The following is a 24187-nucleotide window of genomic DNA, read 5'->3' as shown; positions in this document are numbered from 1 at the left end:
CAGAAAAGGTGAACGGATGGACTCTACATGCGTGGTTCCCACCGTGAACCATGGAGGAGGAGGTGTGATGGTGTGGGGGTGATTTGCTGGTGACACTGTTGGGGATCTATTCAAAATTGAAGGCATACTGAACCAGCATGACTACCACATCATCTTGCAGCCGCATTCTATTCCATCTTGCGTTTAGTTGGACCATCATTTATTTTTCAACAGGACAATGACCCCAAACACACCTCCAGGCTGTGTAAGGGCTATTTGACCATCAAGGAGAGTGATAGGGTGCTGCGCCAGATGACACCGGACCTGAACCCAATCGAGATGGTTTGGGGTGAGCTGGACCGCAGAGTGAAGGCAAAATGGCCAATAAGCGCTAAGCATCTCTGGGAACTACTTCAAGACTATTGGAAGACCATTTCAGGTGACTACCTCTTGAAGCTCATCAAGAGAATGCCAAGAGTGTGCAAAGCAGTAATCAAAGCAAACGGTGGCTACTTTGAAGAACCTAGAATATGACATATTTTCAGTTGTTTCACACTTTTTTGTTATGTATATAATTCCACATGTGTTAATTCATAGTTTTGATGCCTTCAGTGTGAATCTACAATTTTCATAGTCATGAAAATAAAGAAAACTCTTTAAATGAGAAGGTGTGTCCAAACTTTTGGTCTGTACTGTATATATATAAAGAAAAAAAGCAGCACACAATGAATGCGGGTGCATATCCTCCTGAGGAACCTGAGACCAAGATCCCAAGTGTAAAGAACAAAAAAAAAGGCAGCGCTCCAAATTGTGATAAAAAATGTGGACGGTTTATTCACCCATCTAGCAGCAATGTTTCAGCTCTCTCTTTGGAGCCTTTGTCCATCTGAATAACATGTGCATATCAGAATACATAAAAAGTGCAAATAATGAACAAGATTCCAAATTGATATATAATAATAAAGTGCAAGTGCATAAATAATATAGCCATGTAGCAAGCATAATTCATCTATCTTCATGATTCAAACCCACATAGCTGTGAACATGATCATATAAATTCCATAACATGATCGTTACAGTGGAAAATCGCAAAATATACATGATTGTCAATCAAATGTGGTAAAGTGTACAGTTGTGTTTCAATAGTAAATCAATTAAAATATTAAAAACCTTTGAATGCATCACATTAGGCCAAAGAAACCTGGTGGGAACTGTTGGCATCCGGAAAGGCAGTCGGCGCATGCGCTGCTCCATCTGCTATCGCGAGACTCATGGTAGTAATAGGAAACATAAAGACCACAACAAAGATGGCCGCTATTGAACATCGCACTAGGGCGCATGCGCATGCCAGCACAGCCACCCGTGCAGAACTGACAGACACATCTAAAGTGTCCAAAGCACCGCAGTAAAAAGCAGACAAACCTGATCCATACATAGAAGACCGACGGATGAGCGCCGGCCCCCAAATGGAATGTCTGTGTCAGCAGGGCTGTACGGTCATCAAACCGCACACACCCTGCTCTCCAGACTTGACAGCATATCTGCTCCGTGACACAATTCACCACGTAATGGATGGGGTCCACAAAACTGTGAGCCCACTTCTCCTGTCAGTTCGGCACACTTTACACAAGGAGATGCTGTATGCGAGAGTGATGCAGAGGAAGCCTTTTCTACCCCCACAGCACAAAAAGTGCCGCTTGAGGTGGGCTAAAACACATTTGGACAAGCCAGCTTCATTTTGGAATAAGGTGCTGTGGACTGATGAAACTAAAATTTAGTTATTTGGCCATAACATGGGGCGTTATGCATGGAGAAAAAAGAACACAGCATTCCAAGAAAAACACCTGCTACCTACAGTAAAATATGGTGGCAGTTCCATCATGCTGTGGGGCTATGTGGCCAGTGCAGGGACTGGGAATCTTGTCAAAGTTGAGGGACGCATGGATTCCACTCAGTATCATCAGATTCTGGAGACCAATGTCCCGGAATCAGTGACAAAGCTGAAGCTGTGCCGGGGCTGGATCTTTCAACAAGACAACGACCCTAAACACTGCTCAAAATCCACTAAGGCATTTATGCAGAGGAACAAGTACAACGTTCTGGAATGGCCATCTCAGTCCCAAGACCTGAATATAATTGAAAATCTGTGGTGTGACTTAAAGAGAGCTGACCATGCTCGAAAGCCATCAAACCTGAATGAACTAAAGTTGTTTTGTAAAGAGGAATGGTCCAAAATACCTTCAACCAGAATCCAGACTCTCATTGGAACCTACAGGAAGCGTTTAGAGGCTGTAATTTCTGCAAAAGGACTAAATATTGATTTCATTTCTTTTTTTGTGGTGCCCAAATTTATGCACCTGCCTAACTTTGTTTAAACAATTATAGCACACTTTCTATAAATCCAATAAACTTAATTTCACTTCTCAAATATCACTGTGTGTGTCTCCTATATGATATATTTAACTGACATTTTTTATCGTAACAACCAACGATTTATACAGGAAAATCATGACGATTAACAAGGTTGCCCAAACTTTCGCATCCCACTGTATAATCGCTGTTACGGTGCTCCGATAAGTTATTATTATTATGTGGGTACAGTGCTTCCCCTAGTGTTATTGGGCATATGACTCCTATAGTGTCTCTATCAACAGGCATCTGTGTGTCTGCATAATTATAATTGCTGTTAAGGTGCTTGGATCATTTACTATTTTCACCTTAAGGCCTCCTGCACACGACCGTTTTTCGGGTCCGCATACGAGCCGCAGTTTTTGCAGACCCATTAACTTCAATGGGGCCCTTCCTTGGCCCCGCAAAAACAAGAATAGGCATTCTGCGGCAATTGCGGAAGGCACACGGGTGGCTTTGTTTTTTTTGGTATAGGGCATTCCAGTATCCTACAGTCAGTGTGCTCCTAGGAACCCCTGTGTCTATTGTGGATCTTCTACCCTTGTCTGCACACAGCTATTAGCACATTAGTCCGCAAGCACCTGACACCCACATCAGACAAAAAAAATATTTAATAGCTTTGCTTTCTCCTCATCGCTGTCTGCAACTCCCCCCTCATTACTCTGTAGAGGGACGACACCTGCAGATTTATACTTTTTACAATTTATATAATTGTAGAACGTTTTAGGGTTAGTTTTGCTCTCTTTGGCAATTAATCTCTCGGTCTCTACTTTGGCTACTTTTATTTGTTTTTACATATTCTATTTTTTTGAGTGCTTCCTAGCCACCCTCCTGTTCTAGTGATTTAAATGCTTTCTTTTTGTCATTTATTGCTTTCTTTACAGTTCTATTTATCCACATTGTTTTTTTCTTGTTCATTAACCTTTTATTCCCATAAGGTATGTACCTCTCACAATTAGATTTTAGAATGCTTTTAAAAATATCCAATTTTGTGGCTGTATTTTTATTTTTGAGGACTTTGTCCCAGTTAGTTAGGCCTATGGCCTGTCTTAGTTGGCTAAATTTAGATTTTTTTAAGATTGCTATTTTTGTTCCTCTCTGAAGAAACACTCTTTTGAATTACAATTGTAAGGTTATTACTTTATGGTCACTATTTCCCAGGTGTCCCCCGACCTGCACATCTGTTGTTCTGTCAGGTCTATTGGTTAATACTAAGTCAAGTATGGCTGTCTCTCTAGTTAGGTCCTGAAACAGTTGCTAAAGGTAATTGCCTTTAATTATTGCCAAGAACTTGTTTCCTTTATGAGATATACAGGTTTCAGTTTCCCAGTCTATATCTGGTATAAGAAGGTACTTGGAATCATCGTGGATGGAATGTATATGTCACAACGTTCTTGGCCTCATTGAAGTAACAGCCAGCATTTTATGTGTCAGCAGCAGCTATTGCTAATTGACACCTTGAGAGTTAGCATGGCTTTCATAGCTGATCAGGGATGGCTCTTACTAGGAGTCATCAAAGTGCCGGGTGGGTGACTACTCCCCAGGTTCCATGCCAGGTTTTGACAGGCATTAAAAACCAGCCAGCACTGCCAGGTGTGGTGGATTTACCTCCCTCTGACAGTGGAGCTCAGGAGTCTGTGTGCTGTGAACTGAGGGCTGTTCTGGGATTTGTGGTTTGAGCCGGGGTGGAGGACTCAGGCCCCTCTAAATGGTAAACAGGCCGCCAATTTACTTGATGAGACTGAACTGCTAACAGGGTGTGAATTAACACCCAGGAGAAAAGGTGACTTTTACTTTTTATGGACTTTCCTTGTGTGTGAACAAACACCAAGCCACCTGTGTTTTGTGATACAGCTTATCTGCATTTTGTTATACACCAATGTTTGAATAAACACCGCTGTTTGATTCAAGAACTGTGTACTTTGCCTCTATACTGCATCCGCTAGTCCTAACTATCAGAGCGAATCCCCACAATTGGTGATGGATGTAGGCATGTGCAGTGATGCTGGCTTGAACGCTGATATATTTTTGGGCACAGTTGTATGTCGTACATCAAACCAGCTGTATTTCAACCCGTTCCCCATGACAAAATGGAGGCTGTTGTGAAGGCCCTCATGGAGGCTAATTTGCAGCAGCCAGGGACCAACCTGCACCAACGGGAGGCTAATAAGCAGCAGTAAGAGACCAACCAGTTGCTGCTACAACACGTGATGGCTTTGCAGACAGTAGGAGCAACCCAAAGCGTCCACGATGCCCGGAAAGCAGTCTGTGCAGTGATCCCTAAGATGACCCCCGCAGACAACATCGAAACATACCTGGCGATGAGAAAGTAGCCACCAGGGAAAAGCTGCCCCGAGACCAGTGGGCTGAGGTCGTCGCTCCTTTCCTGGCAATTTGCTGTGTGCGCTGAAACAGGGCAAAATGACACACGTGCCGTGCATGGCACACGTCCTGAACTTAGTCGTACAGCGATTCGTTGTCAAATACCCCTGGGTCCAGGATGTCTTGCGGCAGGCCAGGAAAATCTCTGGCAATTTTTGAAGATCTTACATGGCCATGGCTCGCCTTGCTGATGTTCAGTGGCGACACCATTTGCCCGTCAGACGTCTGATTTGTGACTGCCCGACGCGCTGGAACTCCACATTGTATATGCTTCACAGGCTGCTCCAGCATAAACGTGCAGTTAACGACTACCTGTACGAACTCTGTGGCGGGACAGGTTCTGGGGAGCTTGGTTTCTTTTCACAGAGCCAGTGGCTGTTCATGTGCGACGTATGCAGACTTTTGCGGCCATTTGATGAAATCATCAAACTGATCAGTCGCAGCCAGGGCACCAGTGACATCGTACTTCACGTCTTCTTTCTGAAGTGTGCATTGCGTTGTTTCATTGATCAAGACATCGAGGAGCAGGAGCTGGAAGATGAGAAAGTCTCAATGCTGAATGAATTCCAAGGGGGGCTACTCTATCTGAGACAAGTCAGCAGGAGTCTGAAGAGGAGTCGGGGAAGGATGGTGGCTGGGGGGAGGAGGAGGAGCAAGAAGAGCAGGCTTTAAACTTTTCGGGGATCCATGGTGTTGTTCATGGCTGGGGGGAGGAGACCGAGGATGACATTCTCCTGGGCGATAAGCAGGAGCCAGGGCGCTCTACCGCTTCCAATTTAGTGCAAATGGGGGTCTTCATGCTCCAGTGTTTGAAGAGGGACCCCTGTATAAAAAGCATAAATGTCAAGGATCTGTACTGGGTGGCAATGTACTTAGACCCCCGGTACAAACACAAAATGGCGGACATGTTTCCAGCATCACAGAGAGCTGTCAGAATGCAGCATTTCCGGGCCTTGCTGCGAGAAATGCTGCATTCTGCTGTTGCGGGCACTGGCAGAAGAATTTCCACCCACAGCGAAACAATTGCGTGTACCGATCCTACCACGCCTGCAAAAAGAGGGTGGCTTGAAGAGGTGTTGGTCACTTCGCATTTGAGATCATTCTTGCAGCCAACCCATCGACAGCCATCCTCCGAATCCAGCCTCAGGGAACGCCTAGACCGACAGGTGTCCGACTACTTTGGGTTAACGGCGCGTGCCTTCTCTTCAAACAGCTGATCGGCGAGGTGTTGGACACCCGCCAATCTCATATTGATAACCTATCCTGAGGATAGGTCATCAATAAATATAACTTGGACAACCCCTTTAATGTGGTATAGTTGTAATTAAAGATGACCGAATTTTTTTAAAATTCAATTCGCCGGTTCGCCAAATTTTTTGGGGAAAAATTTGGTTTGATCCAAATATATTCGCCCCGAATCAAGTTAAAAAATTGCTATTTCCTGGATGCAGAGAGCATTTAAAGTGTTTGTAGAACACTGTGCCTTGCAGTAACACGCATAGGGATTCTGCTTTGGTAGTGAAATAATACTGTGAGTCAGTATGACATGTAGATGACAAGCATTGCTCTTAATATGAACTCAGTATTACAGGTCGATGTTAGCACCAAGATAAAGCATACTCCCTTTGCACCGTCATCAGCTGATTACTCATAGATGTCTACAGAACCTGTTCTGTTACATGCTTATACAAGTAGAGCCCCCCGACAGAGTGGAGAAGGTGTCAGCAGTAAGTATTTGTTGACGTCGCTGATTATTTTGCCCTTTCTCTGATCCGTCAGAACAATAACCCCCCAAAAAACTGTTCCTGTCTGTGGAGCAAACGAGGTGCAGAAGGTAAGGAGAGACAGCTCCCTTCAGCTGAGGTGGTGGAGCCTTGACTGCCTGAAATCGGCTGCGTGCCACTGGGTGATGCATCAGTTTCTGCGGCAGGCTAGACCACCACATCGGAGCCACGGTTCTCCACCTTATGTTGACGCTGCATATGTTGACGCAGGGCCATGGTGCCAACATTGGCACCCTGGCCACGCTTCATCTTCTGCCCACAGATTCTACAGATGGACATGTTCACCTCCTCCGGCGTCTTAACAAAAAACTGCCACACCGCTGGGTAGGTGATTTTACCCCCAACACTACGCACTGACTGACTGCTACCGCCGCTGCCTCCGTGAACCTATGCACCGCTACTTCCCGGGCAGGTAGGCTCCTGCGAAGCGGGTAGTCTACCCCGGGCACGTTTGGCTACAGACCTCCCACTGCTGCCACCCTGCTGACCCCCGGCCATGCTAGAGACTTTCTGGCTCCACCGCTGCCTCACGAGCAAGCTGCCACTCTTTTCTTCCAATAATGAAGCCCTTTCATCAGTGGAGGTGAAGACGTGATGACGTAGGTTTGCTACGTCACTCCTCTCTCCGACCGTTCTATCCTGCCGCACTATGCAAGACAAGAGCCTCTCTATCTGAACTGCAGGCTGCCCCCACCTCTGGACTCTTTGCGTTCTGCTGGACCGGACTCTCGGTGGATCCCCTGCATTTGTCTGCCTTGGCTTCGCTCGCAGACGGGGCTGTAGCCTGAAGTTTTGGTCTCCGCTGCTTCCTGCCGCCCCCCGTTCTTGAATGTTCGGTGTCGACTGGGACCTGGTTACAGGTTTGAAGTTTGAAGTATCGAATATATGTCCCCACTTTGTCTATTCATTTATTATATGGAATATGGGACAGAAGGTAAAATTTCTCAACTTGATAAAGTGTTGCTTAAAATACAATTTAATAATACACGTTCTCCGGAACAAAAGGCTTGGCAAATTGATTGTCCAGTATTCTGATAATTGGCAGCAGTCCTTATAATGGCTTATCTGTAGTTAACCCCCAGCGGAAAGTCCTTTATAGGGGCAGTGGACAACAGTTTTTTGAATTTACACGATTACTCAATAAAGTGTTGCCTAAAACAGCAGAGAATCGTCCAGTCTTCTAGTTATTCGAGAACTTGGTTGCGACGGGGAAAGCGCTCCAAAAAACAATTTCTTTCCACCTGGAGACGAATCCTATCAAGATTGATACAAGTGCGGTATCGGCTGCTCATCGAGCATGATACTTCTGGGGGAACCTGCATGGCATGAACAGGCCTCTAGTAGCTACAGACAATAAGAAGACAAAGCTCCAAGATTGCTTTGAGCCCGGAAGAGTAGCGAAGTTCATCAAGATTCAAACCATAACTACCAGCCCCTGGTCTCTTCGTCAGGGACAAAATCATGAGTTCTCAGTCATCATGGATGGGAAGGAGGACATCATGTGGTACAGGAGATGGAGAGGGTCTTCAGCTTCCCCCTGCACTATACGGACATCTCATAAATTAACCGCTGCTCCCGGCAGAAGCTCCTGGGAAGGTCATGGAGCGTTTCGGTCATCGGCATCTATTCGCCCCGCTGAAGGATTATTTTAAAACTGTGTAGAAGCCACAAGGGCGCCCCCAAACTGCAGATTTATCATGGAGACACCAGATTTTATAATATTACATTATTATATAAAGAAAAAAATTAAGAAGCCCCTTCATCACCCGGCTCCCAAGTGCGATCAGCTACATCATCATCATCGAGTACTGTCTACACGTCACTGATGTCCTCCTCAACGGTCTCTGGGTCAGGAGTCTGACCGCTCGCAACACCAGCTCCCATGCCACTCTCCTCATTACTACTTGCCCGCCTAGTGGAGGAAGCGGTGGATGTCTCCTCCACATCTTGGCTGGCCAGTAGCTGCTGACAGTCTTCTAGTAGCTCGTCCTCACTGTGTAGTGGAGCTGAGCCCACAGCATACAATACTTCTCTGGCTCTGGGAACAGAAAATGGGCAGGTTGAGAACAGGTGAGGGCACAGGGCCTGCTCCCGGGCCATGCCAACTAAGGGTTGTGTCTGACAAAGCCACTGACTGTTGGCTTATGTCACTTGCGATGAAGTCGAAGATTGAGTCAACCACTCAAGAACCGCTGGGTTGCTGGTCGTGACACGACTGCTAGCTGACACTGGGAGCTCAGGCCTCTCGAAGTGACCCCTTCTGCCACGGCCCCTTACTCTGCTGCGACCTGTGCCTGCGCCAGAAACATTTATGCCTCTGCCACTCCCCTGTGGAGGGCCTGGCACTTCTCTGTCTGACATACTGTTAGATCAAATAAAAATAAATAAAAAGGAAATTAAAACAGTTCAAAACAGTCTTCTCACTTCACCACACAACGGCTAATAAGCCCTTTTTTCCCATTAATGCACGCCACAAAAGGCTTTAGAACAGTTAACTGCATCGCTGAGCAGCAAATACATTTTTATTTTTCCGCTAATACACTGTCATGGAACCATGAACCAGACGTACAATAAGAGATAAGTGAAAATAAGATGGCTTTATTAAATCAAGCTGTAAGGCAAAAGTCCAAGCGGATGGCTAAACCGAAGCAGGGTCTTGCAAAGCCAGAGGTCAGGAACCAGAAGGGTAGTCAGACGAAGCCAGGATCAGGAACCAGCAGGGTAGTCAGACGAAGCCAGGATCAGGAACCAGCAGGGTAGTCAGACGAAGCCAGGATCAGGAACCAGCAGGGTAGTCAGACGAAGCCAGGATCAGGAACCAGAAGCAGTAGCAGTCTTAGAAGCATGTGAACACAGGAGGACCAAGCAGGGAACTGAAGCCACAGACCTCCTATATATATGAGCTAGGCATCCAGCTCCTCCCAGTGGGAAGGAGAAGCCGCAGGGTGGGAGGCTACAAGAAACCCAGAAACCAAGATGGCCGCCAGCACATGTCAAACGAAGGAGAACAGAAAGAAGGTAAGACCATGACAGTACCTCCCCCTCAAGGGCCCCTCCTCCGCGGAGTAATGAACGGTTTCTGAGGGAAGCGTGCGTGGAAGGCTCGGAGCAAGGCAGGAGCATGGACATCCGCGGAGGGAACCCAGGAACGCTCCTCTGGACCATAACCACGCCAATGGACCAAAAACTGCACCCGACCGCGGACCAGGCATGAGTCCAGGATATTGCTCACCTCATACTCCTCACGATTGCCCACTTGGACCGGACGAGGCCGAGGAACCGAGGAAGTGAAACGATTACACACCAGTGGCTTCAACAGGGAGACATGAAACACGTTGGAGATCCGCATGCCAGGAGGAAGCGCAAGGGCATAGGCTACCGGGTTTACCCTGCGAAGCACTCGGAAGGGACCAACAAAGCGAGGCGCCAGCTTGGGAGTGGGCACTCGAAGGTTGAGGTTGCGGGTGGACAACCATACGCGGTCTCCGACCTGGTAGGAAGGAGCGGGCGCTCGTCTGCGATCAGCCTGGAGTCTCTGGCGCTGCGCAGAGACCTCAAGGGACCTCTGGATCTGTACCCAGGAAGCACGTAGGACGGAAAGGTGATCCTCCACAGCCGGAATATCCTGGGGAGAGAATACCTCCGGTAACACGGCAGGTTGGAACCCATAATTGGCCATGAAGGGAGACGTCCCAGAGGAAGAGTTCACCGCCGTGTTCCTGGCAAACTCAGCCAAGGCAGGAGGTCAACCCAATTGTCTTGGTGATCGGAGACATAGCAACAAAGGAATTTCTCCAAGGCCTGATTGGATCGTTCTACGGCCCCATTGGACTGAGGGTGGTAGGCCGAGGAGAAAGAGAGATGAATCCCCAACTGGGAGCAAAAGGCGCGCCAGAACCTGGACACAAACTGACTCCCCCGATCTGACACAATCTCCTTGGGCAAACCGTGCAACCGGAAGACCTCCCTGGCAAAAATCGAGGCCAACTCTTGTGCAGAGGGTAACTTCTTGAGAGGAACACAGTGGCACATTTTGGAAAACCGATCCACAATCATGAGAATGACCGTATGGCCTCGGGATGCAGGGAGGTCCACAATGAAATCCATCCCCAGGTGTGACCATGGACGCTCCCCGGTGGCTATGGGTTGCAAAAGGCCCAACGGAAGGTGCCGAGGGGACTTACTCTGGGCACAAACGGAGCATGCCGCTACATATGCGGCGATGTCGGAACGTAGAGAAGGCCACCAGAACAGACGTGAAACAGCCCAGGACAGCTGATTCTTTCCAGGATGCCCCGCGGCCTTGGAGTTATGGTAGGTTCGCAACAACCGAGTGCGCAACTCCTCAGGCACAAAACATCTGCCGTTGGGTCTCCCAGAGGGAGCACCAGATTGAGCCGCCAAAATCTGCTCACCCAGGGGAGAGGTCAGGCTGGTGCGAATAGCGGCCAGGATCTGATTCGGAGGTATGACCGAAGTCGGAATCGACTCCTCCCCGGACAGCTCGGAGTACTGCCGTGATAAGGCATCCGCTCTGATGTTCTTAGAACCGGGTAGGTAGGAGACCACGTAATTAAAACGTGACAAGAACAGAGCCCATCTGGCCTGACGTGGTGTCAATCTCTTGGCCTCAGAGAGGTAGGTCAGATTCTTGTGGTCCGTCAGGATGAGAACCGGAACCACCGAGCCCTCGAGCAAGTGCCTCCATTCTTTAAGGGCCTGCACGATGGCCAATAACTCCCTGTCACCAATCTGATAGTTGCACTCCGCGGAAGACAGTTTCCGAGAGTAAAACCCACAAGGAAGCAGAGGACCCTCTGGTGTTCTACGCTGAGACAGGAGGGCGCCTACTCCCGTCTCAGACGCGTCCACCTCGAGGACAAAAGGCAACCCAGGGTTGGGATGCGACAGAATCGGAGCCGACACAAAGGCGGACTTTAGAGCCTCAAAAGCTCGGATGGCCTCGAGCGGCCAGACCTGGGGATTACTGCCCTTCCTGGTCAGATCCGTGAGAGGCTTGGCTAGCATGGAAAAGTCCCTGATGAACTTCCGATAATAATTGGCGAAGCCCAAAAAGCGCTGCAGGGCACGAAGACCACTGGGCTGGGGCCACTGTAAGACAGCCGAAACCTTCTCAGGATCCATGGAGAACCCCTCAGCGGAAATGATGTAACCTAAGAAGGTTACCTGGGATCGGTGAAATTCGCATTTCTCAAGCTTACCGAACAGCTTGTTCTCTCGTAAGCGTTGCAACACTCGTCTGACATCCAGAATGTGGGCCTCCATGGATTCAGAATATACCAAGATTTCATCCAAATAGACCACCACACACTGCTGCAACAGGTCACGGAAAACATCGTTGATGAATTCCTGGAAGACTGCGGGCGCATTGCACAACCCAAAGGGCATAACCAAGGATTCATAATGACCGGTCCTGGTGTTAAACGCGGTCTTCCACTCATCGCCCGCCTTGATCCTTACCAGGTTATATGCCGCCCTCAGGTCGAGTTTGGTAAAGACCGTGGCCCCTTTGAGGCGATCGAACAGCTCGGAAATCAAGGGTATCGGGTAAGCGTTCTTGATCGTGATGCGATTGAGACCCCTGTAATCGATGCAAGGCCTCAACTCACCGCCCTTCTTTTTCACAAAGAAAAATCCAGCCCCTGCCGGGGACGAGGATTTGCGAATGTGTCCGCGTGAAAGCGCCTCCCTCACGTACTCCTCCATGGCCTCATTCTCCGCTACCGACAGTGGATAGACTTTGCCACGAGGAGGAACGGCACCAGATTGTAACTCTATGGCACAATCGTATGGGCGGTGCGGAGGTAGGGCAACCGCACGCACCTTATCGAATACATCCCGGTACTCCTCGTATTCAGGAGGCAACAGAGAGTCCGAGGAAGTACACAGCAACTTGACAGGCCCATGGATGCAACTAGCCCCACACTGCGGTGACCACGAGAGGATCTCGGCCGATCTCCAATCGAAAGTCGGATTATGCTTCTGGAGCCAGGGGTACCCCAAGACCACCGAGTAGTGTGGAGACGAAATAACCTGGAGACAGACCGACTCTCTGTGAACGGCACCAATGGCCATCCCCACTGGAAGGGTCTCCTGAGTCACGTGTGGCGGCAGAAGGGGTTTGCCGTCTATCGCCTCAAGTGCCAGTGGGGAACCTCGAGGCTGCAGAGGAATGGAATTGGCGGCAGCGAACACACTATCAATGAACAAACCACCAGCACCAGAGTCCACCAGCACCTGGGTCGTCACCGAGCCCCCGACCCAGGAGAGGACAACAGTAATCAGTGGTTTGTCAACACGGGAAACCGGGAACGAGGAGACTCCACCCAAGATCTGCCCCCGACAGGATCTCAGGTGCGAGCGTTTCCCGGACGGTTCGGGCATGCCAACCGAAAATGCCCACCGAGACCACAGTACATGCATCGGCCCTCGCGTCTCCGGAGTACCCTCTCCCCCTCGGACAGGCGAGCAAACCCCAGCTGCATGGGTTCACCCCCAGACAAGTCATCCCCAGGAGGCGTGGGAGGAGAGGGAGGCACGGGTGGAACAGCAAACGTAGGCGCCATTCTGTTAGAAGACCTCCGCAGGCTCTCCTTAAAGGAAGGTCTCTCCCTGAGTCTGGTGTCAATCAAAATCAGGAAAGAAATAAGGGACTCGAGCTCCACTGGTAGGTCCTTAGCTGCAACCTCATCCTTCAAGGCATCCGAGAGACCATGAGAGAAAGCAGCGACCAGAGCCTCATTATTCCAGCCCACCTCTGCTGCCAGGGTACGAAACTCAATGGCGTATTCAGCTACGGATCGTGAACCCTGTCTGATGGACATAAGGAGCTTCGCAGCAGAGGCAGCACGAGCCGGCACATCGAATACCTTCCGAAGAGAAGCAACAAAACCGGAAAACTCGGCAACCACCGGATTGTTGTTCTCCCATAAAGGGCTGGCCCAGGCCAAGGCCTTGTCCGAGAGCAGCGAGATCAAGAAGCCCACCTTTGATCTCTCAGTAGGAAAGGCATGTGGCAGCAACTCGAAATAAATGCCCACCTGGTTAAGGAAACCTCGGCACTGAGTTGGCTCTCCCCCAAAGCGCTGTGGAAGGGGGGCAGAACCGGTCATGCCCCGAAACACCGCAGGCGCAGCAACAGGTGTCGGGGTAGACTCTGGCGCAACAACCGGAGCGGCAGTAGGAGCGGGCCCAGGAGCGACAACCGACCCATCGGCAACGGAAGCTAAATGAGCCGTGCGTTCAAGCAGGGTTTGCAACGCCACAGCGAACCGACCCAACAGGTGATCCTGCTGATCAAGTCTGGCAACCAGCGTAGGTAGCGAGGATGGCCCTGTACCGTCAGAATTCATGGCTTGGTCCTAATGTCATGGAACCATGAACCAGACGTACAATAAGAGATAAGTAAAAATAAGATGGCTTTATTAACTCAAGCTGGGCCCGCTGTGTGATCAGGAACCAGCAGGGTAGTCAGACGAAGCCAGGATCAGGAACCAGAAGCAGCAGCAGTCTTAGAAGCATGTGAACACAGGAGGACCAAGCAGGGAACTGAAGCCACAGACCTCCTATATATATGAGCTAGGCATCCAGCTCCTCCCAGTGGGAAGGAGAAGCCGCAGGGTGGGAGGCTACAAGAAACCCAGAAACCAAGATGGCCGCCAGCACATGTCAAACGAAGGAGAACAGAAAGAAGGTAAGACCATGACATACACGCCACAAAAGGCTTTACAACAGATAACTGCACCGCTGAGAGGCAAATATATTTATTATTTTTCTGCGAATACACGCCACAAAAGGCTTTACAACAGATAACTGCACCGCTGAGCGGCAAATATATTTTACTTTTGACACTAATACAAGACAAAAAGGGCTGTAATTTTAGCACTTTACAACACAACGGCTAATACGCCCATTTTTCCCACTAATACAAGCCAAAAAATGCTTTAGAACATACAGTTAGGTCCATAAATATTGGGACATCAACACAATTCTATCATTTTTGGCTCTATATACCACCACAATGCATTTGGAATGAAACAAACAAGATGTGCTTTAACTGCACACTGTCAGCTTTAATTTGAGGGTATTTACATCCAAATCAGGTGAAGGGTGTAGGAATTACAACAGTTTGCACATGCGCCTCCCACTTGCTAAGGGACCAAAAGTAATGGGACATAATAATAATCATAAATTAAACTTTAACTTTTTAATACTTGGTTGCAAATCCTTTGCAGTCAATTAGAGACAGAAGTCTGGAACGCATAGACATCACCAGACGCTGGGTTTCATCCCTGGTGATGCTCTGCCAGGCCTCTACTGCAACTGTCTTCAATTCCTGCTTGTTCTCAGGGCATTTTCCCTTTAGTATTGTCTGAAATGCATGCTCAATCGTATTCAGGTCAGGTGATTGACTTGGCCATTGCATAACATTCCACTTCTTTCACTTAAAAAACTCTTTGGTTGCTTTTGCAGTATGCTTTGGGTCATTGTCCATCTGCACTGTGAAGCCCCGTCCAATGAGTTCTGAAGCATTTGGCTGAATATGAGCAGATAATATTACCCGAAACACTTCAGAATTCATCCTGCTGCTTTTGTCAGCAGTCACATCATTAATAAATACAATAGAACCAGTTCCATTGACAGCCATACATGCCCACGCCATGACACTACCTCCACCATGCTTCACTGATGAGGTGATATGCTTAGGATCATGAGCAGTTCCTTTCCTTCTCCATACTCTTCTCTTCCCATCACTCTGGTACACGTTGATCTTGGTCTCATCTGTCCATAGGATGTTGTTCCGGATCTGTGAAGGCCTAATCTGGCCTTCCTGTTTTTGAGGCTCACCAATGGTTTACATCTTGTGGTCAACCCTCTGAATTCACTCTGGTGAAGTCTTCTCTTGAATGTTGACTTTAACACACATACACCTACCTCCTGGAGAGTGTTCTTGATCTGGCCAACTGTTGTGAAGGGTGTTTTCCTCACCAGGGAAAGAATTCTGTAGTTAACCACCACAGTTGTTTTGGTGTTGCTGAGCTCCACGCTTCAGCCTAATGATGGCTTGCTTCAGTATCTGCACAGACGGATCCGCTCCTATAATGCAAACGATGGTATCCGTTCAGAACGGATCCGTCTGCATTATATTTCAGAAAAAAGTCTAAGTCTAATTGTTAGTCAGACGGATCCGTCCAGACTTTACATTGAAAGTCAATGGGGGACGGATCCGTTTGAAATTGCACCATATTGTGTCAACGTCAAACGGATCCATCCCCATTGACTTACATTGTAAGTCTGGACGTATCCGTTTGGCTCCGCACGGCCAGACGGGTGTCCGCCTGCTGAGCGGAACGGAGGCCAAACAGCCATACTGATGCATTCTGAGCGGATCCGCATCCACTCAGAATGCATTGGGGCTGTACGGATCCGCTCAGGGCCGCTTGTGAAAGCCTTCAAACAGAACTCACAAGCGGAGCCCCGAACGCTAGTGTGAAAGTAGCCTAACTGCACCGCACAGGGCAAATAAGAGGTAGAAATATTTCCTTGTAATAAACCCTATTAATGGCTGTATCAAACAGAACTTGCACCCCAATAACAAGAACGTTTTTTTGGAATTACAGAGCTGTATAATGACAGTTTGGATCCCGAGTCAGTGCTGCAAGGTGTAATAGGAATGTCCTTTTGCAGGTCCAGAAAGAAGAAGAAAGAAGTCGATGTCGGCTGCGCGATCAAGTGGATGAGGCGAATTTTTTTTTTTAATTTTTAACCCCTCAAGGCACATTTACTAAGCATTCTGTATTAAGAATGCTATTTTCCCTCATAACAATGTTATAAGGGAAAATAATACAGTGAATAGACTTTAATGGGGTCCGGGGTTGATCATCCCTATCATCTCCTAGCAACCATGCGTGACAATCGCACCGCATCCGCACTTGCTTGCGGATGCTTGCGGCTTACACACATCCCTATTCATTTCTATAGGGTCTGCGTTGCGGGAAAAATGCAGAATATAGAACATGCTGCGATTTTTACGCAACACACAAGTGATGCGTGAAAATCACCGCTCATCTGCACAGCCCCATTGAATTGAATGGGTCTGGATTCAGACTCGTATGAAACGGGCCTTAGTGCACTGAAAAATAAAATGACAGGTGCTGTTTTGCATGACTTGTCCAAACTGAGTCACAAAATATTGGGTTATTTGGATGTAGAATTTTGGGGAAATTCGTAACAAATCTGATTAATTTAAAATGTAATTGTTCATTTCTAGTCATCATCATAAGTGATGTAGAAGAGCAGAATCCATTTGACACGTATTCCTGTCCTGAGTGTGTAAAAGGTTGTCATTAATTTGTATTTCCAGACCCTGTTGTCGCTCTGGGATTTAAAATTTTCTTTTAATGCTAAAATTTTAATGTTTGCTATGTTGTAGTCAGGACTACAAAAAGATTTGGCACAGGTATTTCAGTCCTTTTTGTTTCATTGTATGGCAATGAGCATTCACTTTGTTCTTAGCTTCTGCCCTGTTTCACCTACATGAAGGCTCCCATTAGGACATTTGGTACACCCAGTAAAAGTAGACAACATTTGTTGTGGTGCAGGTGAAGGTACCTAGGATCCTTTAGTCCTGATGTATGGTAGAAATCTTTATATTGTCTGTCGTCATTATATATGGAGAGGACAGGGAGTTCCTGACAATGATGTTTTTTAGATTACAGGGCTCTCTATAACAGAGAAGAGGGAGGCATAGTGAATTTAATTGGTCACCTTTTTGTAATAAAGAGTTTAGATCCCATGTACCCTCCCATCAGCATATCCAGATGTGGATTGTAGGTGACAACCAGGGGTATCTGATGGTTTTCCTGTTTTAGCGTGTGATGTAGAAGCTCATTTCTTGATGGTTCTAGCAATTTGATTATGTATTGTTTTTGTATAATAGCCCTGATTCAAAAGTACCTTTTTGAGGCCTCCAAGATGTGTCTCCCTATCTGTGGGGTTAGAACATGTGATTGTATCTGATAGCTTGACTGAAGACAATGTCATTTTTTATGTGTTTAGGGTGGAAGCTTTTCCAACTTAGGTTTGTTGTTTGGTCAACTGGTTCCTGGTAAAGTGATGCCTCCATTTTATTTTTCTGTACCCTGATGATGGTGTCCAGAAAGTTTATTTCAGGAAAGAAGTTGCTGAGTATTAAGTAAATGGTGGAATGAAACTGATGAAATCAGACTTCTACCTTATTCACACATCAGTGTAAGGTCAGTGTTTTCCTTCAGTGATTTTGATCCAAAACCAGGTGTGGGTAAAAAAAGAACAGGTGCAGATCTATCCCTTCTATCTTAGCTCTATATAGGCTCCAATCTTGGTTTTGGTTCAAAATCACTGATGGAAATCACTGACCAAAACACTGACGTGTGAATGAGGCATTAGTCCAGATTGTTAATATATTGTAAATATAACACTAGTAGGCCACCGGAAGGATGGGACAGGAGTACAGGAAGCCATTTAACCATTAAAAGGTATCAACTACTAAGAGCTCCCTGCATTTATCTTCCAAACATATAGCATCATTTTACGTTTAACTACTTTTGCACAATAAAAACAAGTATTTTGGTATAGTTTGTTTTTGTGTTAATGCAGCTCTGTCACCTGGATAAACCCTATACAACCAGGCATGTAGCCTGGTAGGGTTGCTGATGCTGATTAAAATGATACCTATCTTTTATCTGTGGTTAGTAGCGTTGTGGAGAAATTTGAACTGCTATAAATATGCTAATGAGCTATTGGAGCACCAGGGGCATTGCTGGATTGGTGCTCAACTGCATAAGTCCACCTCTATACTGACAACCCTCTCCTTTAAATCACGCCCCCTCCCTTTAGATTGACAGCACTAGACCTCTGTTTTAGCGCTGCGATATCACGCCTGCGCACCCGCTGTCTAAAGCGGCACGTGTGCACATCTTCAGCTTCATCCTGATAAGCATACTGCACAGGTGCCATTCATGTCACTGAACCTGGAACATGCAAGTGATGTTCTAGATGGCGAGTGCGCAGGCTTTCAATCTAAAGAGAGGGGGCGTGATTTGAAAGAGAGGGGCGTCAGTATGGAGCACCAGGAGCGTCACTGGAACGGTGCTCAAACTGCATAAGCCTGTCTCCTGGTGCTCCAATAACTCATTAGCATATTTATAACATGTCAAATTTCTCCACTACTTTTTCCTACAGATAAAATATAGGTATCATTTTAATCAGCATCAGCAACCCTAACAGGCTATATGTCTGGTTGTATAGGAATGATCTGGGCGACAGCTACTTTAACATTGTTGAAGATCTATGACATTTTTTTTTTCATCAAAGTAGCTGTATAGGAGTTTGTTTTTTTGCAGTTTTCATTGGTACCATTTTGGTGCATGATATAATGAATATTTTTATTCCTGTTTTTGGAGTGGCAGGATAAATAAAAAAGCAAAAACAGCTATTCTTTTATTGCCACTTATGAAAAGCTTTTCTTATTCAATTTTTTTTTCAATAATAAAACACTCTTCATCACAGGATGCTGATGGGCTAACACAGGGAGCACCCTCCCTCTGTAAGACCCCTTAGACTGCCAGCTCTCTACTGTGTAGCATTACAGTGCTGAGTCAGAAGAGGTTAATGTTTAAGCAAAACAAAAAAACTAAAACATGATAATTACTTGGGAACAGAGCTCCAATAGGGCCAGTGGGGAAAAGGGGCCCACCCTCTAATTACACTCATTACAGTCCAGCTCCAGTACACTCCCTACAGTGCCCCAGTAATAGTAATGCCCCCATTAGTGCGCTCCAGAATTACTAATGCCGCCATTAGTGCCCCCCAGAATTAATGGTGCCCCTATTTGAGCCCCCAGTAATATTAATGTCCCCATTAGTCTCCCCAGTAATAGTAATGCCCCCACTAGTTCCCCCAGTAATAGTAATGCCCCCATTAATAGTAATGCCTGTATTAGTTCATCCCAGAATTACTAATGCACCCATTAGTACCCCCAGAATTAATAGTGCCCCCATTAGAGCCCCCTAGTAATATGAATGCCCCTGTTAGTGCCCCCAGTAATAGTAATGCCCCCATTAGTGCCCCCAGTATTAGTAATGCCCCCATTAGTTCATCCCAGAATTACTAATTTACCTATTAGTGCTCCCCAAATATTTTATAATGACCCCTTATTTGCTTGGACAAAAAAAATAATAATAATAACTTGCTGATCACTCGCTGTTCAGTGGAAGCTCAGGACAACTGCTGCTTCCAGTCAATGCTGTGAAACGTCATCATACTGGAGCGCAGGTCCTGACACTGGGAGGTAGGTTTCTTTTTCTCTTTCTTAACACAAGTGGGGGAAGTGTTGGCAGGAGTTAAAGGATGCACTAATGAGCGCTCCACAATGGAAGCGCTCATTAGTAGCATTCCATATAGGAATACCAGCAATTATTATTGCCTGTAGAAACAAATTACTGAATTGTGTTACCGGCCGAGTGGAAAACCTACGTGTATCTAATAAAGGAACTGCACAGAGCCTCATCACAGGTCCTTTGACCCCTAACAACATGGAGAAGAACTGCAGGATGAGCTCACCACTAAGAAAAGAACGAAGTGGTGAGAGTAGGTCTACTGCCTTTCTCTTCACTTGCACCCCATTCCCTATTTTTACTATTCAAATATATATATATATTTATATATATACAGTGGATATAAAAAGTCTACACATCCCTGTTAAAATGTCAGGTTTCTGTTATGTAAATAAATGAGACAAAGATAAATCATTTCAGAACTTTTTCCACCTTTAATGTGACCTATGAACTGTACAACACAATTGAAAAAATATAAAAATAAAATAATATGGTTGCATAAGTGTTCACACCCTTAAACTAATACTTTGTTGAAGCACTCAGTCTTTTTGGGTATGAGTCTATCAGCATGGCACATTTTGACTTAGCAAGATTTGCCCACTCTTCTGCAAAAACACTCCAAATCTGTCAGATTGCAAGGGCATCTCCTGTGCACAGCCCTCTTCAGATCACCCCATAGATTTTCAATCGGATTTAGGTCTGGGCTCTGGCTGGGCCATTCCAAAACTTTAATCTTCTTCTGGTGAAGCCATTCCTTTTTTGATTTGGATGTATGCTTCGGGTTGTTGTCATACTAAAAGATGAAGTTCCTCTTCATGTTCAGCTTTCTACCAGAAGCCTGAAGGTTTTGTGCCAATATTGACTGGTATTTGGAACTGTTCGTTATTCCCTCTAGCTTAACTAAGGCCCCAGTTCCAGCTGAAAGAAAACAGCCCCAAAGCATGATGCTGCCACCACCATGCTTCACTCTGGGTATGGTGTTCTTTTGGTGATGTGCAGTGTTGTTTTTTCACCAAACATATCTTTTGGAATGATGGCCAAAAAGTTCAACCTTGGTTTCATCAGATCATAACACCTTTTCCCACATGCCCTTGTGGAGACTTCAGATATGATTTTGCAAAATGTAGCCTGGCTTGGATGTTTTTCTTCGTAAGAAAAGGCTTTCGTCTTGCCACTCTACCCCATAGCCCAGACATATGAAAAATATGGGAGATTGTTGTCATATGTACCACACAGCCAGTATGTGTCAGATATTCCTGCAGCTCCTTTCATGTTGCTGTATGCCTCTTGGTAGCCTCCAAGACCAGTTTTCTTCTTGTCTTTTCATCAACTTTGGAGAGACGTCCAGTTCTTGGTAATGTTACTGTTGTGCCATATTTTCTCCACTTGAGGATGTCTTCACTGTGTTCCATGGTATATTTAATGCCTTGGAAATTCTTTTGTACCCTTCTCCTGACTGATACCTTTAACAATGAGATCCCTCTGATGCTTTGGAAGCTCTCTGTGGACCATGGCTTTTGCTGTGGGATGCGACTAAGAAAATTTCAGGAAAGACCAACTAGAGCAGCTGAACTTTATTTGGGGTTAATCAGAGGCACTTTAAATGATGGCACATGTATGCTGACTCTTATTTAACATGATTTTGAATGTGATTGCTTAATTCTGAACACAACTACATCCCCAGTTATACACTTTTGCAACTAAATTATTTTAGTTATTTCTTTTTTCTTCCCGTTTGTTTTTCAATTGAGTGGTGCAGTTACAACCACTATTAGCTCATACACCTCAGACACTAACCATAATATAAAACTGACCACATATATCTGTACACACTCCACTATTATACCTTGTACTTCTCACATCAGTACACTGATATATATAGATAAAGGGCAGCACTCCAAAAATAAAAATAAAATAACTTGTATTCACCCTGATTCAGTGGACACAGGTATGTAGTATATCCAGCAGTGTACTGATATGTGAGGTACAATGTAAAATAGATGCAGTGTGTACAGATATATAATATATACAACAGTGTACTGATATGTGGGGTACAAGGTATAATAGATGCAGGGTGTACAGATATATAGTATATCAAGCAGTGTTCTGATATGTGAGGTAAAAGCTATAATTAATACCTCACATATCAGTACACTGCTGTATATACTGGGTACTCGCCAGGAACAGGTAGTGGGAGGAGCTATAAATGGGGCATGGGGGCCTAATTTAGATTCTTGCTATTGGACCCAGTGATTTCTATGTACACCCCTGACTGGGAACTCATAAAGCTTTCATAGTAACGCTCCTGAATTCCATCTAAGAAAATCAAAATAGTTAATTCTAAATATACGTTTTTATATCTGTTTGTCATCCATTTAGCTGACATCTATCCAAAACCTTATTTACATGAATGCATCCAATTTGCATCAGCAGAAAACTGACCATTTTTCTTCCATAAGAATGTCCATGTTGTGACTATATGGGTTCCATGTGTGCGTTTTTATGACTGTTTGTCATCCATTTATCTTATCCTTATTTCTATATTTTTCAGATTCACTTGGCAACAAATGTATGAAAAACAACAAACAGATGACTTCTGCATGATGTATTTTTTTAAAAGTTTTCATAGACTTTAACAGGCAAGTCTGGTCCACAAAAAAAACACAATAGAGCATGCAGTGATTTTGTTGCAATAAACACACAGTTTAATGAAAAAATGATATGTAACTAGCCCGATTAATTTGATTGTGTCACATGGATGTGAAATACAGCAGTTAGAAATGATGCCACATTGAGCCTAATACACAAAAAGAAGTATTTATACATCTTAATTTCTTAACCTAATAGAAGTACTATCATCACTAGTTCACAGCACAGTGGAATTAATGGCACTTTAAAGGGAACCTGTCATGTGGATATTTGATTATAATCTAACTAATTATATACAATCATTAACTACTAAAAAGTACCTTAGATGTATTCACTTACTGGTGTGACAGATGGTTACCTCATAATATACACACAAAGATGCCGCATGCTAATGAGCTGATTCGAGTCCAGCGTGATGTCATTGAGTCCAGCGTATATTTAATTCAGCGCTATAGCCACTCCCATGCCCACCTGCTGCTGATTAATATGGAAAATAACTGTCATTCAGCAGCAGGTAGGTGGGGAGAGTCAGGAGCTCATGAATATTCATGACTCATCATTATCAGCTGGAGCTTTTCAATACAAGATTTTGGCAGATTGACTGGGTCAATTAAAGAAAGTGAGCCATCATTTCGCTAAGTTCAATTTTTAGTTTGCCTGGAGTGACTCTAACAGCTGCCTCTACATCTTGACAGCTGAATGGTCTATTATATGTCTATTACTGATCAACAGTTAATGTGATTGATCAAGGCCACTGCAAAAGGTCCAACCTTTTGATTGATCCATAAGCTCCTAAGTTAAATTTCCTTAAAAAAATGGCTGATTAAAAAAGTTAATTAATGGAATTGTGATTGTTTTAAATGTTATAAATTATGCAAGTTATATTACACAGGAGCAGAATGTATTTGTATATCCAATATAAATGAAGATGTAGATCCCCATCAAACACAATGAATGAAGAACAAGAAGGCAATCAATATTGTTTACCTGTCTGCAGCATAGCCCAATGTCAGGGCCCCTACCAAAAATCCCAGGTTCAGTGAAGCTTGTGTCAAGTCAAGTTTCCATGCATCTGTGCATACCAGGTTGTACTATTGGAAAACAAAGCACACACCTATTAATTCTTCCGTCTAAATAAATGCAAAAAACAATAATGCAGTATATAGTCATTTTATGGAACTGGAAATCAACTGCAGTATATAAATAATGTCTTACTTTTTGATGACCAGTTGCAACATTTTTAGGGTGTTTTTAGAAGATGGGAATAAAGTAGTCTGTAAGGCAAGCAATGTATTTTTTTTAAAGAAAAAATGCTTTTACTTATGCTTTTTCGATAATTTTAATTAATGTAAATGAAATACTACAACCCTTCTTGCATAAAAAAAAATGCAGCTACACCAGCTTAAAAATAGAAATGGTATGACTGCTGGAATGTGAAAGGGAAAAAGACAAAAAGGAAATTTTTCTTGTCCAGAATTGGTCGTCTTACTTACCTAGCACTTCATCTGATTCCTGTTGTATGTATTCATATGGTTTGAATCTTTTTAGTGTATGGTTTCATTTCTTTACCATGTACGAGTGGAGCAT

General features: G+C 45.3%; 1 protein-coding gene across 4 annotated transcripts in view; it reads right to left on the bottom strand.

Moving 5' to 3' along the window:
• SLC22A3 (solute carrier family 22 member 3) overlaps nucleotides 1-24187 on the bottom strand; it is a 330912-nt gene that overhangs the window by 205142 nt on the left and 101583 nt on the right. For all 4 annotated transcript variants that reach the window (XM_044290225.1, XM_044290223.1, XM_044290224.1 and 1 more), the window contains one exon: nucleotides 23588-23691. In XM_044290225.1, the coding sequence (XP_044146160.1) occupies nucleotides 23588-23691 (104 nt within the window). The remainder of the gene's footprint in view (nucleotides 1-23587; nucleotides 23692-24187) is intronic.

The sequence above is a fragment of the Bufo gargarizans genome, chromosome 4 (assembly GCF_014858855.1).
Source record: "Bufo gargarizans isolate SCDJY-AF-19 chromosome 4, ASM1485885v1, whole genome shotgun sequence".
In the NCBI taxonomy this organism is placed as follows: domain Eukaryota; kingdom Metazoa; phylum Chordata; class Amphibia; order Anura; family Bufonidae; genus Bufo; species Bufo gargarizans.
The sequence above is the reverse complement of the archived record's forward strand: the minus strand, read 5'-3'. Positions and strand labels throughout refer to the sequence as shown.